Genomic DNA, 16,787 nt, shown 5'->3' on the forward strand with positions numbered 1-16,787 from the left:
TAAAATCATGATTTCAAAAATAAATTGAAGACAATTCTAAATTTGACACTAGCGAATTTCCCTGTTTAATTGCTCTGGAACAAATTTTGGAGCTATTATTGAATTCGTGTCTGTCTTTGAATGTTGTGTTGCTCACCTGAACGATTTTAGTTTTCGTCAAAAGAAACGGGGTAAAGTGATAAAACCCAAGACTTTTAAAGCTCTGTTTACATATAAGTGGAGGTATTGTAAGTTTTCAATCGATGTACGACGTTAAATTGATCAATGTTCTATGAACGTCAGAACTGTAAAATTTGACGTTTTTCCGCCTTTTCAGGTTTTTCTCAATAGGTTTTTGCTGATTTCTTTCAGAATTAGTAGCGTTTCAGAGCAGTTTTTTAGTCTACGAAAAGAGCAATAAATTATCCGGTCCGGTATTCATAGCAAAGTATTCTCACAAATTCTATAAACCTATAAAGAGAATATTAATTTTTTCAGTTTTCCAATTTTCGTGGTTCCTTGAATTCCAAGTAGCTGATAAACTACGACTGCAAATTTGTTTATTTGCTCTTGAAGGAGGTTCATAGCGTTGGTCTTTTTTATGCAAATTTGTCGCTTGTCCATTTTGCGCTTTTCTTCTAGAACATTCTTTCACTTCTCAAGTGACTTTTTCACGCTTTCGTTCTTCATTTTTGAGTGATCTCTTTTGCTCTCACTCCGAAGTGAAGCTTATTGCTAATATAAAGTCGGTTGCAGCATTGCAAATATAAGGGCCAAATAGCACAGTCGGCAGTAAATATGGCTATGAAGCGGGAGGTCATTGGTTCGAGTCCAACCGTTCGTTTTCCCACCCGCCTGTGGTTCGAGAGCAATTCTTCCGACATTAGTCGGTTTATGTTTAACATTTCCGTAATGCAATGCTTAGTTAACTTTGAGAACGATGTGTACATCATATGATATGAGGTAATCATTGAGATCTCAAAATTACCTCACCCTGTTAACTTTTCATTTTGTTGAAGAATTCAGAAACATCTTTTTGTTGCTATCGATTTGTTTTTTTTTCGTACATATCCGTTCATAAGCTAGTGGTGATTTGACGAAGCATACCAAAAGGGTGTGAATTGTTCACCAGATTTGCGCTCTTTTAGAAAAGCATCACTTAATGAAAAGCATCACTTTTTTTCTGGAATGAGATTTTGATACCAAGATCATTTTTTTGTCATATTTAAAAACTGTTGGATTTTTCTTGGTTCAATTATCTGTTGATTTTTTTTGCGTTTTGCTTGAATTCTGACACTTGTTTTTCAATGCAATTATAATTGAGAAGAGCGTAATGAGTGCATGCAAAGCAGATGAAGTAGTTATGCGACCCAATAGCTAACCCTGATATACCTCTGTTTAGTAGCCGCGTCAGCCATTCCTGGCGGCTCTTATTGTGCTCCTAATTTTTTTACTTCGTCTAACAGATTTTTGTTTTGTCTTACCCTGACTTTTTCAATGACTTCTACTGCTTTGCGGTTAATATTTGTCTGCCTGACGTCATTTCTGGCTGTAGGTTGATTGCGTGAACTGCCTCACTCAAAAAGTGACTTCTAAACTCGCTTATGGAAGTTTATTTTATGAAAATTTACTAGTTAATGATCAATAGTGTGCATCTAAGTAGTGCCAAACTTATATGCCCAAATTTTTGAGTATTAGTCTTGAGTTTTTGATTTCGAAAATCAATTTCAAAAAAGCTATTTTAGGGCTTTTTCCTTAGACCGTATGTGTCTCATAAAAATGACAGTCCGAATCTAAGCAAAAAGTCTAGTGGTCCTTTAGAGGACTGGTGGTCAATATGTCTATTTTATTTCTTTGTTTGTTTCAATTCATGGAAGGCCACAAGCGTCTATTGCGGTCAATAGTGTGCATCTAAGTAGTGCCAAACGTATATGCCCCAATTCTTGAGTATTAGAGTCTTGAGTTTTTGATTTCGAAAATCAATTTTGAAAAAAGCTCTTATAGGGCTTTTTCCTTATAAACCGTATGTGTATCATAAAAATGACAGTACGTATCTAACCGAAAAAATCTAGTGGTCTACTAAAGGTCTTTTAGTCAATCTGCTTATCTTGTTTCTTTAGTTGTTTAAATTCATGGAAGGCAACAAGCGTCTATCGTGGCTATTTTCCGGCAATCTGCCGGCTATGTTTTCAATTGCGCTCTAAAGAGTTTGAAGCAGTCATTCGAAACGTGTGTGTCTTTTTAATGCTAAAATTTTGCTTGGCCGTTATATTTTCGAACCGTTTTATTTTGAGTGACTTTTTGAGTATTAGAGTACTTTTTGACTGACTTTCACGCTTGACTCATGTAAGTTTTCATTACAAAAATAAAAGTAATCGTTAACTAGAAGATCATAAGGGACTGATAGGCTAGCGGAAATTTTTCAGTCTACGATGCTGGAGGTCTCGAATTCGAATCCCTACCTTAACGGATTTTTCTGCGCCCATAAAATGTTTTTCTTTGCTACAGCTTCCGCTGAATTAGATTGACTCGGCTGTCGTTCGAGAGCAATTTCTCCGTCGTTAGTCGTGCTATGTTATATCAGTTAAAACTGAAGCTCCTTACATGGGTAGAAGTGAAAGTGTTTGCTTTGAATTCTGTCATTATCGTTTGGATTCGATAACCAGTATGGACAACAGTTTCAAATACAAGTGCGCCGAATAAAACGTTGTTATATTAGTGGCCCTGTGACATCTCTTATAAAAGTTGAGATCATTCGTTGCAGTTTTCTTTGCCCTTATTTATTGGCGAACGTTAAAAAAATTGATTTGATTAGTAATTATTAGGTAAATGACTTCATCAAATGACTTGTACAGCTGCATAATTTTTTTGTCAATTTGCCAACATGTGAGATGTGTTTCATGAAAGTGTTACTTTTCAACCGAAAGTATGCTTGTCTCAATTCTCTCAACGGATTAAAATAGACTCAATAGAAAGTGATGAATGTTTTAGACTTATTTGATGACACATTGCATATTATCAACCCATTTCAGTACAATTGGAATCTGGTGTACAATATATTTTTAATGTTAACATTCTTTTAAAATGTTGATTCTTTGTTTCGTCTTAGTTTCAAATTTTGAATTGAGGCTGCCTGAAGACTGATTGGAAAAGGTTAAATTTATTCTCTAAGTGTGCCTGACAAAAAATTAGAATAAGCTGTAAGTAATCATCAGTTTAATTTTTAAAAAATTATTAGCGTTTTTCTAAAATTAAAAAACTCCCAATTCACTCTCAATGGATCTGTGAACGTTGGGGTATATTCGGGGCCACCTTTTTGTAAGTTAAACTCAATCAGACCTTGGGTGATATTCATGTTCCTGATCAGGAACACAATAGTTTTACAGTTTCAATTTTACACTTTAATTTTAGGGTTTCAGTTTTTAGTCGAAATTTTTACAACATTTTTACTTCACTGAAGTTTCTCGTTTTGAAATGTTTGAATCCAAAATGGTTAGCGTGTTTAATTCTTTCCGAGTTGTACTAAATGGAGCAAATCCTTGTAATGATTAATTTTAATCGTGAAAGTTTAGTGCAGTTAGTGGGTTAACAGCTAGCGCGAACCTTTCGTGATTTTCCGGTAATGAGTCGTGAGCAATTTTACTTGTGTTTGGTCTTTTGCTCCCCTCTAACTAGCCTAGATGGAAACAAAAAAGGAAGAATAGTTCTATCCATCATATGTTTGTTACATGAAAATCTATTATGTTACCGTTTCAATTTTGCAGATCGAAAGGACAAACATCGACGATATCACTGAGACCTTTTCGGTTTGCTCACGTAGTTTGTCACAGAAATTTCTGAACATTAAGCCAGAGCGAGAAACCACTAAGGATGTAAAGGATTAAAAGGAAAAATAATTATCACAAATTTAAGTGATGGTGAAAAAATTTTTAAATATTTTACTGAGATTTAGTTTTTATGCCAGTCAACTTTTTTGAGCCTAAGTAGTGAATGAAAGATTATAATTATGCTAAACAATTAGTCTCTTGTAAACCTACACAAGCTAGATATCCCATTCTTCTTTTTCCCATTCTAAATTTTATCCCCAAAAAAGGACAATTTATTTGGCTTTGATCAACGATTCCTGTTATAGACCCAATTATAGATCGACGAGGCACGTCAAGTAATGAACGGTTACTGGAGCTGAAATGGTAATTGTTTATATCACCGGCTCAATAGAAGTAATGGTTAAGTGCCTCTGCTTGAAGTCACTGAGAACTTCTGTCGTTTATCAAGAACCGCGAAGTGGGTCGAGATATTAAGTCAGAATTTCGAAGTGACTTCTGCACTTAACTATGCTTAAAACACGAAACGCGCACGTTTTAAAATGACGAAAATCAACGGATGTCAACTTCTGGCTAAGTAGCAAATTCTGGGACGGCAGACTTTCGGCATTTTAAAATGTGCACGTGAATGTTGAGGATGACTGCAACATCTCGTTGCGATGGCGGAGCAAAGACTGTCCAGCTTTAAGAAGTATACAAGTATTTTTCATCTAGATGTTTACTAATCTCGAGCCCAATTTTTGCAAAAAAATATTAACTGCTGACATTATCGAACCCTCTCCGACGGTAAATCAACCTTTAACGCTGAACAAAATGCTTGTTGATCAAATCGCGGAAAATTTAGCAAACATGGTATGCTTGTCCTGCTATGTTTTTTATTTCGTCGAGATTTTATTTCGTAATGTGTTGAGACCATATGACATCCCAATTACTTCAAATCTACTTTTTTATTCGTTCATGTAATGTTGACTGCACTGCGTGCTTGATGTCATTTTTCACTCTTAGTTGAGCGAGTTTTTGTTCTTTCTTGTTATTAAGTTTTTGGTCACATGTGACTTACCTCAATCTCAAAAATGGCTCCCCCGTCTCGAATGTACGTTTCTGTACTTTAATTCAAATAGATAAGGTCAAGTGAGTGTGCATTTGTTTGCTAATTTTCTACGCAGTCACATTCATTGTTCTGTTCTGCTCTGCGGTATCAAACGCTCACCTCTAATTTCACTGGAAAAACTCAATTGGGCTTTAAAATCTTAATTCAACTGTAAACAATTTGAAACTTCTCATGATCTAAAATGTGAGCACTCCCGCTTGACTTCTTAATGATCAAGAAAAATGTCTATCATTACAAATTTCTGACAAGTAGAGCTCCAGTTTGTCGAGAATTGGCGTTGCATTAAATTGCCACTCGAAATTTTGGCATTGTGACTTCAAGTTCCGATACCATAGAAAGATGTTTGTTCTCCACAGCTGCAGAATTCTTGAACGATTACATGAAATCAAATTCGGTCAAAATGTCAAAAGGTTTGAACTATCAAGCAAAAAATAAACAGCCATTTGTAGACGCTTATCCTGGAGAGATCTAAGGTTTTCGTGAAAAGAATCTTGAAACGTCGCAAATGGTCATTATTCTTTAAACTTCCAGGCCTTGCTTTAAAATTACATCGTTGAATTTGTAATTACTTTGCCTCTCCACTCCATTTGACACACGTAGTAACTGATGTCTGTCAATGGAAGTCAAGTTTTTTAATAGCCGCAAAGCGATATATGGGGCAATTATTGTCTTTCACTTGGTTTTTTACGATTCAAAGAGTTCAAATTTTTACGGGGCGCTGTCTTTAAGTTCTGTTCAAACATTTTGGTGATTTTTGAAGTCAGTTTGAAGTGATGATTTTGGTCACGCCGAAACATAAAACGGAGCCACAAAACGACTGGCTTTGCGACATGAAATTTTTTCAAGCTAATTTTGAACTGGAGTGAGAAAATGGTGTTTGAACTAAAATTTGCTTTCTCGCTGCTCATTTGTTGTTCACATGCGGAAATTTGACTTCGATTATCTGTTTTTATCGGATTGTTTTTTAAATGATTTTTTGATTCCATTCATAGTCCATTCTATGTCTAGTTTTTATAATAGCCGCCGTCAGCCTCTCAGCGGCTTTTTATCTAGGCACTCTCCTTTTTTTATTTCGCTTTACCTTTTGATCACGTTTTTCGTTTTAGATGACGTTTTACAAGTCACGCACGATTTTCACCCTTGACTCTGACTTACTTCACTCACTGTTTCAACTGAGTGGATTTTGCTTTTTTCACGTATTGAATTACGCGATGCAGTGAATTTGGTCAATGTCAAAAGATCAATATGAAAAAAAAACGGGATAAACATATAATATAAAAGGTCATTAAGTCATTATGCATTAAGTTATCATAGTTGATTAAAGCCTTTACTAGCTGGCATTAGTATATTATACTTAAAAGCCTTCAGTTTAGAAGCTGAATTAAGTGTAATTTTAGAACCTAACAGAGTATGCAGAATATACACAACAGAAAAATTATTTCAATTTTTATTTGTTCTGTTTCAATCCCAATGTACGTCAAGCGGGTCAACGGAGGCTATTTTCCTGCAATCTGCCGGCTATGTTTGTTTCATCAATGAAATTTCTTTGAATTGTTTCAGGACTTGTCCTGCTATGTTTTTTATTTCGTCGAGATTTTGTCATGTGTTGAGACCATATGACATCCCAATTACTTCAAATCTACTTTTTTATTCGTTCATGTAATGTTGACTGCACTGCGTGCTTGATGTCATTTTTCACTCTTAGTTGAGCGAGTTTTTGTTCATTCTTGTGATTAAGTTTTTGGTCACATGTGACTTACCGCAATCTCAAAAATGGCTCCCCCGTCTCGAATGTACGTTTCTGTACTTTAATTCAAATAGATAAGGTCAGGTGAGTGTGTTTGTGTGTGTCACTCTAAATGAACGTTATCTAATAGCAGCTAATAGAAGCAGCAATATGTTATACAGCTTCCCAATCAAAATGTAAGATCTCAGCATTTAATGAAAAGAATAAATTTCTTTTTGTTCTATTTTTTTTACTAATCATTTGAGACAGCAGATCTATAAAGCTATTGCGGCTATTTCCTGCCAACCTGCCAACTATGTTTATTTGGTATTCATTAAAAAATTCAGGATTTGTTTCAAATAGCGGTAATAATAGTTAATTATATATAGTTTTTTAACTATCAGAAGTAATTGAAAACTGATAATGTACGAGCACAGTAGCATATGTTTGGAGTTCAAGATCATTTATAAAGCTGTGAGCGTTCAGTTTGTGAATTACGTCAATGTCTGATCAGATTGTGAATGATATTGGTAGTTGATTTTCTAAAGGCGCCGTTTTAGTCACTTTGTCATTCCAGTTGCAACGAACTCTTTGTGTGTCTGAAAGAAATAAAATTTTACCCTTAAGATTGATAACTGACAATTTTCCAACTCAGCTTACGGTTTCAAGTTGGCGTCCAGCAACGTCTCGTTTCTCGAACCGCGTCTAAAATACCATCAAAGATATCTATTTAAAATTATTGCCAATTGTTATCCTATTGGACTTGAATTCAAATCCTTAAATTGAACGATTAGAAGCAAAAAGAATTAGTGCGTAACTTACCCCCTCTACCCTCGAGTCCCTTCCTAGTGAGTCAGCCTTCTCTGTTCTGAATGCACTCTGGTGTCTGTAGAAGGTGCCTGGTACCACTTCACTGCTAGTCCCACTCATTGTAGCCACTGGAAGACCTCCTGACAGGATCTGCTGCTCCTCATGGTGCTCTGATTTCATTGAAACTGACATTCTGTTTTATTTTTATCAAGTTTTAGATATAGTTGAGGTTTTTTAGAGTGTCTGTATATTAGAAATGAAATTGAGACAGATTGGGACTGTTTTTATACGTTTCATTTTGCTTTATGCCATTGTTTAATTTCAACTTGTTCAATGGGTCAGTTAATTGTCTCAGTTAATATAAATGAAATGCTAATTGATCGGGTGCTAGACGGACGGAAGAGTTAATTTGATATTTGCAGTGGGTTTGTGATTCGATTAGAACAATGGGCTGAGAAATGATTAGCCGAACATATTCATAACAATCACGGTTAGTTAATATTCATAATTGAGTGTTGTTCCTTTATTAAATTGGAATTAGTTTTGTATGGCAAGCTGCTTTTGTCGGGAATTTTTGGATTGATATTTAATTGAAATATGAGCCTGAAGAGAGTGTTTTCAGGTCTCGTAATATGAATATTTGTAAGCAATTTTGCTAAATTGAGGTATCAAAATTTCAGAAAATACCTATTGAAAATTGAGTAGAAACCTATCAATTTTAACTGTGCAACTGTATCATTTTGATGCCTCTAACCCCAACTGGAACGAGATAAAATGAATAATATTCGTCTAACAGACAAGAGCACAGATGTTTAAAATTTGCAGCGAAAAAAAATTGTCGATACTTTCATTTTAATATAACTTATCATATCATAATTTTTTTTTCTGTGAAATGTCGAGGAATTCAGCAGTTCTCCGTTTTTCTGAACTTACGATTAGCTACTTGGTGTTTTTTGTTGTAGAATACGGCTCCAAATGTTAAATCTATCGATCGCAAAAATGTGTGTCTGAAAATCTGAATCTTCTAATTGCTCTCGAATTAATCTTGAAAGAAATTTTTGTATTCGTGTCTTTTATTATGCAAGAATTTTGTCTTGACCATTTTAGCTTCTTCAGTGACATTTATCACGCTTGACTTCTTGATTCTTTCCGGCTACAATAGAATCGAGGCCATGTAAGTCGTTCCAAAGCAATTGAATCGGTTATGCTAATTGATTGCCAGGCTGTGAGCAGATTTTGTTTGTATTTAGAATTTAAGTTGCTTAATGCCATTTTATTTTTTAGTGGCATGATGAAGAGTTATATTCCCACATTTTGCCACAAACACTGAAAGATATTAAGTTATTTCTCGTCTTGAATTTATCTCTATTAAATCCATTTGAACTATGGAAAGATTTTTGAAAATCGAGTTACATAAAATTTACTCAAGTTGAAATGATCTGTTTAAACGGTGTGCTTTGTTTTAGCAGGAGAGAAAATTCAAACAACAGGAGAGAGTATTGGGTTGTTCGCCTAACTCCCTGTAATTTTGTTGATGTGCTTTGTGAATAAATGTCAACATAGTGTGACTACAGAAAAGAATTTATTATTATAGCTGCGAAGCTTTTAGCTGAGCATAGCTATATTGCGGTGTTCTTGGTTTTCTTTTTGATTCGCCAACTGACGCTCTTTTTCGTGCCAAAAACTTCAAAAGAATCATTTTGTTGATTTTTCCATTTTGCTATTTCACTGCTTTTTGCTAGTTTTATTTGCGTGACCTCAATTCTTAAATTAATTAGCAATGAGTTTTAAGCTGAACTGTCGGAAATTTTTGACGACCATTGAATTACCTCGCTCTTTAAATAATTTCTAAAATTTAAAACTTGTTTACTTGTTAAGAATTAAGGATGACCACCAGAATAAAATATTGAATTTGAATTTTAAACATTTTTTAGTCTTAAATTAATTTAGCCTTTAAGGAGGTTGGCGACTGCTTGAACTTAATTCTGTATCTGTTGACATCCATATTCTACATCACGTTTTAGTATATTTTACGGTGGCGGGCTTTCTAGTGATACCACTCAAAAGCCTCTACAATGATTATATTGATCGGCCAAAATTGACTGGAAAAAAACCCATTTGGTTATATAGTTCCTCCCCAACTAAAGTAGGTCAGGGCAATCAGTAATTCAATAGTTCTGCGGGTTTACTTTATGTTTAAATAAATTTAAATAAAATGTGAAACCTGCAAATGAGTTTTAAGCTGAACTGTCGGAAATTTTTGACGACCATTGAATTACCTCGCTCTTTAAATAATTTCTAAATTGCTAAAATTTAAAACTTGTTTACTTGTTAAGAATTAAGGATGACCACCAGAATAAAATATTGAATTTGAATTTTAAACATTTTTTAGTCTTAAATTAATTTAGCCTTTAAGGAGGTTGGCGACTGCTTGAACTTAATTCTGTATCTGTTGACATCCATATTCTACATCACGTTTTAGTATATTTTACGGTGGCGGTCTTTCTAGTGATACCACTCAAAAGCCTCTACAATGATTATATTGATCGGCCAAAATTGACTGGAAAAAACCCATTTGGTTATATAGTTCCTCCCCAACTAAAGTAGGTCAGGGCAATCAGTAATTCAATAGTTCTGCGGGTTTACTTTATGTTTAAATAAATTTAAATAAAATGTGAAACCTGCAAATGTAGTAAGGTGATGTAGATTAGAGAAAAAAATTAATTCGGAAATCTAACGGCCACGTTAATTTTTTTTCTCTAATTTACATCACCTTACTACATTTGCAGGTTTCACATTTTATTTAAATTTATTTAAACATAAAGTAAACCCTCAGAACTATTGAATTACTGATTGCCCTGACCTACTTTGAAGTCAAATGTTTTGAAAACTTATTATAACTTTGCTTTGTTGTTTTTTTTCTCGCTTAAAACATTAGTCTCTCTAATTACAGCTCGCATACCATATTATTGGTTCTGCCAAAAGGCACAATTAAATGGCTTCGACTGTGGGTTTTTTGCCAGCTTTAAATTTTTGATGCCTGTCTGTTGTCGTTTATTTTGTAGACATTTGACGTATTCTGACTAACGACAGATCTGAATGGCTTACGTTTTGCAGCTAATTCGGCAATCTGACGGCCACGTTAATTTTTTTCTCTAATCTACATCACCTTACTACATTTGCAGGTTTCACATTTTATTTAAATTTATTTAAACATAAAGTAAACCCTCAGAACTATTGAAATACTGATTGCCCTGACCTACTTTAGTTGGGGAGGAACTCTATACCCAAATGGGTTTTTTTTCCTGTCAATTTTGGCCGATCAATATAATCTTTGTAGAGGCTTTTGAGCGGTATCACTAGAAAGCCCGCCACCGTAAAATATAATGTTAGAAAGATTTTGTTTTTTTGCACGGAGTTATTGCGAGTTAAGGTTTTGTGAATATTTGACCGATTTGCGTTGTTTTTGTTTACATTTTTTGTATTTTAACTCAATTTTAGCCATTTTTATCTAAAAATATTAAAATTGTTAACGATAGTATTGTTGGTTTTACCTATAAAGATAGAAGAGTTGTTAAACAGTTTGACCCAATACTTTTTGATCCAACTGTTTGAACCAATTTCTTGGCTAATTTTTTTTGCTAAACTTTTAAAAATTCTGCTTGTTTGATCAAAATTGGCACGAAATAAGCTTCTTTATTTAGTACACTTTGTTTAAATTTGACTTATCAACACACCTTAAAACTGCTGAAACAATCTTCTTCAACTCTAAATAGGGCTGGTTTTACTTCCTCTTTCTTTGAGAGTGTTCTTGAATACAGATCTGAACAATTCAAAACAAGGCTCACTAATGGCAGGTGCAATTGACTTTCTAAGGAGTTCCAAAGAAACTATATATATTGTTTTCGGTTTTCGAAAGCTTACGGTTGTTTTGACTTATAAAAATATTTGTTTCTCAAATAAACAAGGAATTAATGAGCTTAGACACTTTTTCTCTTCATTTGTCAAATTGTAGTTTAAGGTCAGCAAAGACAGGTAGTTTATGGGTTATCGTTTAATTTTTATTGCTGATTGACGTTTTAAGTAAAGTTTTTTTTGGTTTTATACGAGTTTTAACAAAAAGTTCGATTTTTATCGTTTTCCCAATTTTACGCTTCGTTTTGTTGTTTTTTCACGTCCTTGGCTGATCAGACATTACTTTATTGGCGTTTGAGGGAAAGCACAAATCAACTTACTAATTTTGTTTGAATAGATTATGGTTTTAGCGGCTTCGAAGCCGTCTTCTAACAGAATTCAGTGGAATTTTTTTGTTTTTTACTTTATTTGTCGTTCTTTTCGTAGTCCAATGAAAATATCCGGATAATTACAGGTCTTAGTGGTTTTCTACGATGACAAATGAACCTTATCTACTGATTTCAGTTAATAGCTAAAGTTTTCACGGCTTTGAATTTTATTGGTTCTGCCAAAAGGCACAATTAAACGACTTCGACTGTGGGTTTTTTGCCAGCTTTATATTTTGATTCCTGTCTGTTGTCGTTAATTTTGTTGACATATGACGTATTCTGATTAACGACAGATCTGAATGGCTTTCGTTGGAGAATTAAAAAACCTATTTAATTATTGTAGGTGATAGCTAGTGTTTTTGGAACTTTGAAATTAATTATTTCCGAAAAATACAATTGATCTTTTTTTTAATTTTGCCTTTTTCTGTTTTGTCTACTATTTACCTAGTCTCATTACTGAGGTCAGACATTGCATTATCGGTGTTCAAAGAAGGCGTAATTGATTTTTTATTTTGCGTTATCGTACTTTTTGGAAATAAAATATGTTTAACGGCCTTGACACCGTTGTGTTGCAAATTTCAGGTAATCTTTTTTTCTGCGTTTGTCGTTTGTTTTTGTAGACGTACGAAATTCTGGATAATGACTGGTGTCAGTGTCTTTAAACGGAATTATGATGGTTTTAAGAAGAGTTTAAGGAGGTTTTAAGGAGGCTGACGGAACTCAATTCCTCAAACAGCTAGACCCTGATGGTTTTTGCACCGATGCTCTGGTCTTCATGGCTTGGAATTCTTTCCTCTATAGGTCTGATGACTAAATGCCTGAGGCTTCGGCTAAAGGTGAGGTGCACATAGAAGTATAAGTGAACACAAACCTATTTAAACATTTCAGTTGATATCTAATGGTTTTGATTGTTTGAAAATATTTGTTTAGTAGCCGCAAAGCGATAGCTGAGGTTATTTTTGGCCTTCTCTTGGTTTTTTTTTTTTAATTTCATCAACGGGATTTTTGTTGCGACCAAATGACGTCACAATCGCCACTTCAAATTTTCTTTGTGTGGGTGACGTCATTTTTGACTCTTATTTGAAAGTGCATTTTTCTTTCGTGCTCTTACTCTCAAAATGACTTCTTCATTCTGCAATTGACTTTTTTTCTTTTATTCATAGAGTTGAGGTCAAATCAGTGTTTCACCCTACCTGCAGGGCAGTATTTAAGGGCAGCTATTAGAATCATCATTAATTTAATTATATTTTAAAAATACAACAGCTCCGCATTTTAAAAAGTTCCTTTTTTGGTCTGCTTCTTTTTTGAGACCGCAGATCTGCGAAACTATTGCGGCTATTTTCTGGCAATCTGCCAGCTATGCTTTGAAAAACTTACTTTTTAAAACTTTGCCTTTTTGTTATGTGTCTACGTGTTACCGAGTCTCTTTAAGGACTGTTTCCACGTTTTTTCGATAAAGTACAAATTAATATGTTTAATTTAGGTTTTTTTGACGCTATTTTGACATTCTTATTTAGTTGAGTTTTCGATTTAAATAATGTATGTTGTTGTTATTTGATTTTGTCGGTTGTCTTGTCGTAGTCTAGAATATGCCAGGTCTGATAGGTCCTCTAATGTGGCCTTATTTACTGCGGGATCTGTTTTTTTATTACCAATTATTTTTGAACTACAATTGAACTTTTGGAAGTTTTCCATCTCTTCCTCATTTGGCAATTAAACCAAAAATTTGGATAACCGGGGTCGGACCATTATGTGCAAAAGCACATTACCGGGTCTATCACCGGCTCTACCAGTTTGGTATATCAAAATTGCTATCACAATGCATTTTTAGCATTGATTTCCTGACTGTGCTTGAATTCATTGAGAATTTTCTGCCTCCATCGAGAACCGCGTAGAGGTTTGAGATTTCAGCCATAATTTTGCAAGTACTCTATTAGTCACGTACGTAAACTTTGTTGAAACCGCAATTTGCAAATTTAAATATGCACAAAGTTTATGGTATACATCTGCCAATGTATATAGGAGCTTCTGGCATTGTGACTTCTGAAACCGCAGACTTGGTATTTTAACACCTAAATTTATATTCCCTTTCAAATTATAGTCACTGCTATAAATGGGGCCATTTGTGTCGAAAAGTTTTTAACGACATACCGAACCATTATAGCTGAAAAATTTCCCGAAAATCATTTTTCTTACCGGTATTAATTTTAGTGACTTAGCCGTTTTTCGCTATCTGCCGAGCGATGAGTTTCCGCTTATCAATAATGGTGGTTGGTATAACATCCGGCGTAGGCGAAAGTTAGTGTAAAAATTCTGCGACTGATGTTGTGAAAAAAGTTATTTCATACAATATGATAGCAGTGCATCACGTTCGAGATTCGAGGTCTTGACTTAAATAATAAACAGGTTTTAAAATCTAAGGTCATAGAAATATAAACACAGATACATCACTCATCTCAAATGTCGGCAGTGAGATTGAAAGCATACTTGAGTGATGTCTAGTCCAGCTGTTTTATAATTCTATCCGCTAACGCCCTCTGAACAGCAAAATAGCTAAAGTAAAATAACTGTCGTTTGTGTGTTATTCAGCTTTGCCAGAGAGGCGTGGCCACTTTGGTTAGCAATCCGGACTACACCAACTTGAGCACCTTTCAAAATGCGTGTTCTGGTGGAAGTGCTGCCTTCTTCTCCTCCCTCGCTTTGTGTCCCACAGAACTGGTCAAGTGCAGACTACAGGCCATACGTGAAGTGGCACAGTCCAAAAACGTTAGAAACTGTTTACATATTCGCATGGGGGAGGGGGTTGGGTGAGCTTCAATTCAATTGACCCTCTCCAGGGTGGGCTGAAGCAGGCTACAGTGGTATCGGCTCACTGCCTTGTCATTCAAGAGCAATTTGTCGGACACTCGTCCGCAAAATTGTGTCATCGCAAGAGTTGATAAATGCTTTACTTGTGATTTCAGCAACCGATGCAATTCTCAGGACCAGTGCAACTAACCAGGCACATCTTCAGAACCGAGGGTGTCCCTGGATTCTTCCGTGGCTTTGTTGGAACCCTGTTTCGAGAGATGCCAGGCTATTTCTTCTTTTTCTACGGATACGAGTTTGCAAAGACGCAGTTAACGCGAAAAGGAGAAAATAAAAACGATATTGGTCCTTTTAGAATGGCGGTTTGTGGAGCTTTTGCGGGTGTTTGTCTGTGGACATGCATATTTCCATCTGATGTTGTTAAGTCGAGGTCGCAGTTAGCCGAAGGTGAATCGATGCCGTTTGGAAAAACGTTAAAAACCATTTACAAAACAGAAGGAGTAAGGGCATTGTACAAAGGGTTGTTACCCACTGTGATTAGAACTATTCCTGCAACTGCTTGTTTGTTTTTGACTTACGAGTATTCAAGGAAGTGTATGATGTACATGTGCGGCGCTTCTATTTAGTATCAGTTGAAGCTTTCTTTTGTGCAATATATCTGTCACTGTATTAATAAATTGAACGAAAGATATTAGATAGTGATGATGAAATTTGAAATTGAAACATCGCTAATTTCTGTATTTTTTGTTGCTAGTCGTGTTTAAAGTCAGCCCTTACTAAAACCTGAATATGGTGTGTTCGGGCCTATACTTACTTTATTTCCAAAACTGGTTTCTTTTCAACTCCCATCCCCCATGAACATCTGTAATTGATGTTTTTAATTGCTCTTGAACGAAGTTCATAGCAATTATTGTAAACGTAATGGTCTTTTTTATGCAAATTTTTCGCTTGGCCGTTTTTGCGCTTTTCTTCTAGCACATTCTTTGACTTCCCTAGAGACTTTTTCACGCTTTCGTTCTTCATTTTTGAGTGATCTCTCTTGCTCTCACTTCGAAGTAAAGCTTGTTGCTAATAAAAAATCGCAAAGCAAGAGGGGACTGATAGCCGAGTGCGCAGTGAATCTGGTTATGGATCTGGAGGTGAATGGTTCGAATCTCAGTGTGGGAAGATGTTTTTCCACTCGCCTGTCGTTCGTGAGCAATTCTTCCGACATCAATCGGTTTATGTTTATGCTTTTATTTCAGGTCTTAGCTTTCAAGGTTTTAAAGTTACCTTACTACCATTACCTTGGTATTCGTTTTGATATTGATATTTTAATTGCTCTCGAACGAAGTGTGAAGCAATTAGTGTGAGCGTGTGTCTTTTTTAAACAGTTTTGTTTGTTTGAATGTTTTGTTCTAGAAAATTCTTTCGATTTCACTGCTTTTTTACGCTTGTTTGCTTGATTTTGTGTGACCTAAATTGTTTTTATTTAGAAATTATGTCTTGCTAAAACAAAAGCGATTGTTAGAGAAGCTATCACAGGGGCGTGTTTGCCGAGTGATTAATGCGTCTCACAGGAGGTCGATGGTTTCAACTCCTCCTTCGTCCTAAATTTTTACACCCGTAGAAAATTATCTAGCCTATAGTCCCTTCTGAATTAAACAGCCCCGCCTGTCGTTCGAGAAGCAATTTATCCGTCTTTATTCTGTTTATGTTTTGATATTGTTTTCATAGCGGCTATTTGTTGTTTGTTGAACTTTTTTAAAATGTGGAACATATTTCAGGTCTGTTTTCTAGTTTGATACGTAAAAGTTTGTGTACATTTATTTGATATTTTTAGCGTATGCTTATGAAAAGTCTTTACAGACCACTGAAGTACATTATTTGTTGGTCTAATGCTGACAAAGTTTAAGTTTTTGCGGCCTACATGGTGTTTTATAAATTTTCGCGTGTGAGACGCCACACTATCATTAAGGAGACCACCAACTGTTGAAATTTTTTTGGCTGCATTTTAGGCTTCATTGAGTGAGCGACGTCCTTTTTCACTCTTAGTGAGCAATTTTTTTACAATTCAAAGAATTTGAATTGTATTGGGGCGCTGTCTTTCTTACGACTCGAAGATGAGTATTGGAGAAGTCATTTTTTTTAATCAATTTTATTGGAGTGAATTTTTAAGCGGGAAATGAAACGCGTGAAAAAATTTGGAGTGATTTGGTTGCTGAACAAAAGTGAAGAGCGGAGCGAAAAGAGAGTGGTTTTTGTTC

At 35.1% G+C, this 16,787-nt stretch overlaps 1 protein-coding gene across 1 annotated transcript in view; it reads left to right on the top strand.

Moving 5' to 3' along the window:
• LOC142337791 (mitochondrial ornithine transporter 1-like) overlaps positions 1 to 15,281 on the top strand; it is a 49,735-nt gene extending 34,454 nt beyond the window's left edge. Inside the window, exons 3-4 of the mRNA XM_075387310.1 lie at positions 14,323 to 14,499; positions 14,697 to 15,281. Of these exons, the coding sequence (XP_075243425.1) occupies positions 14,323 to 14,499; positions 14,697 to 15,167 (648 nt within the window). The 3' untranslated portion in view covers positions 15,168 to 15,281. The remainder of the gene's footprint in view (positions 1 to 14,322; positions 14,500 to 14,696) is intronic.
• The last annotated feature ends 1,506 nt before the right edge of the window (positions 15,282 to 16,787 follow it).

Source organism: Convolutriloba macropyga, chromosome 4 (genome assembly GCF_964194025.1).
Source record: "Convolutriloba macropyga chromosome 4, txConMacr16.3, whole genome shotgun sequence".
NCBI lineage: Eukaryota > Metazoa > Xenacoelomorpha > Acoela > Convolutidae > Convolutriloba > Convolutriloba macropyga.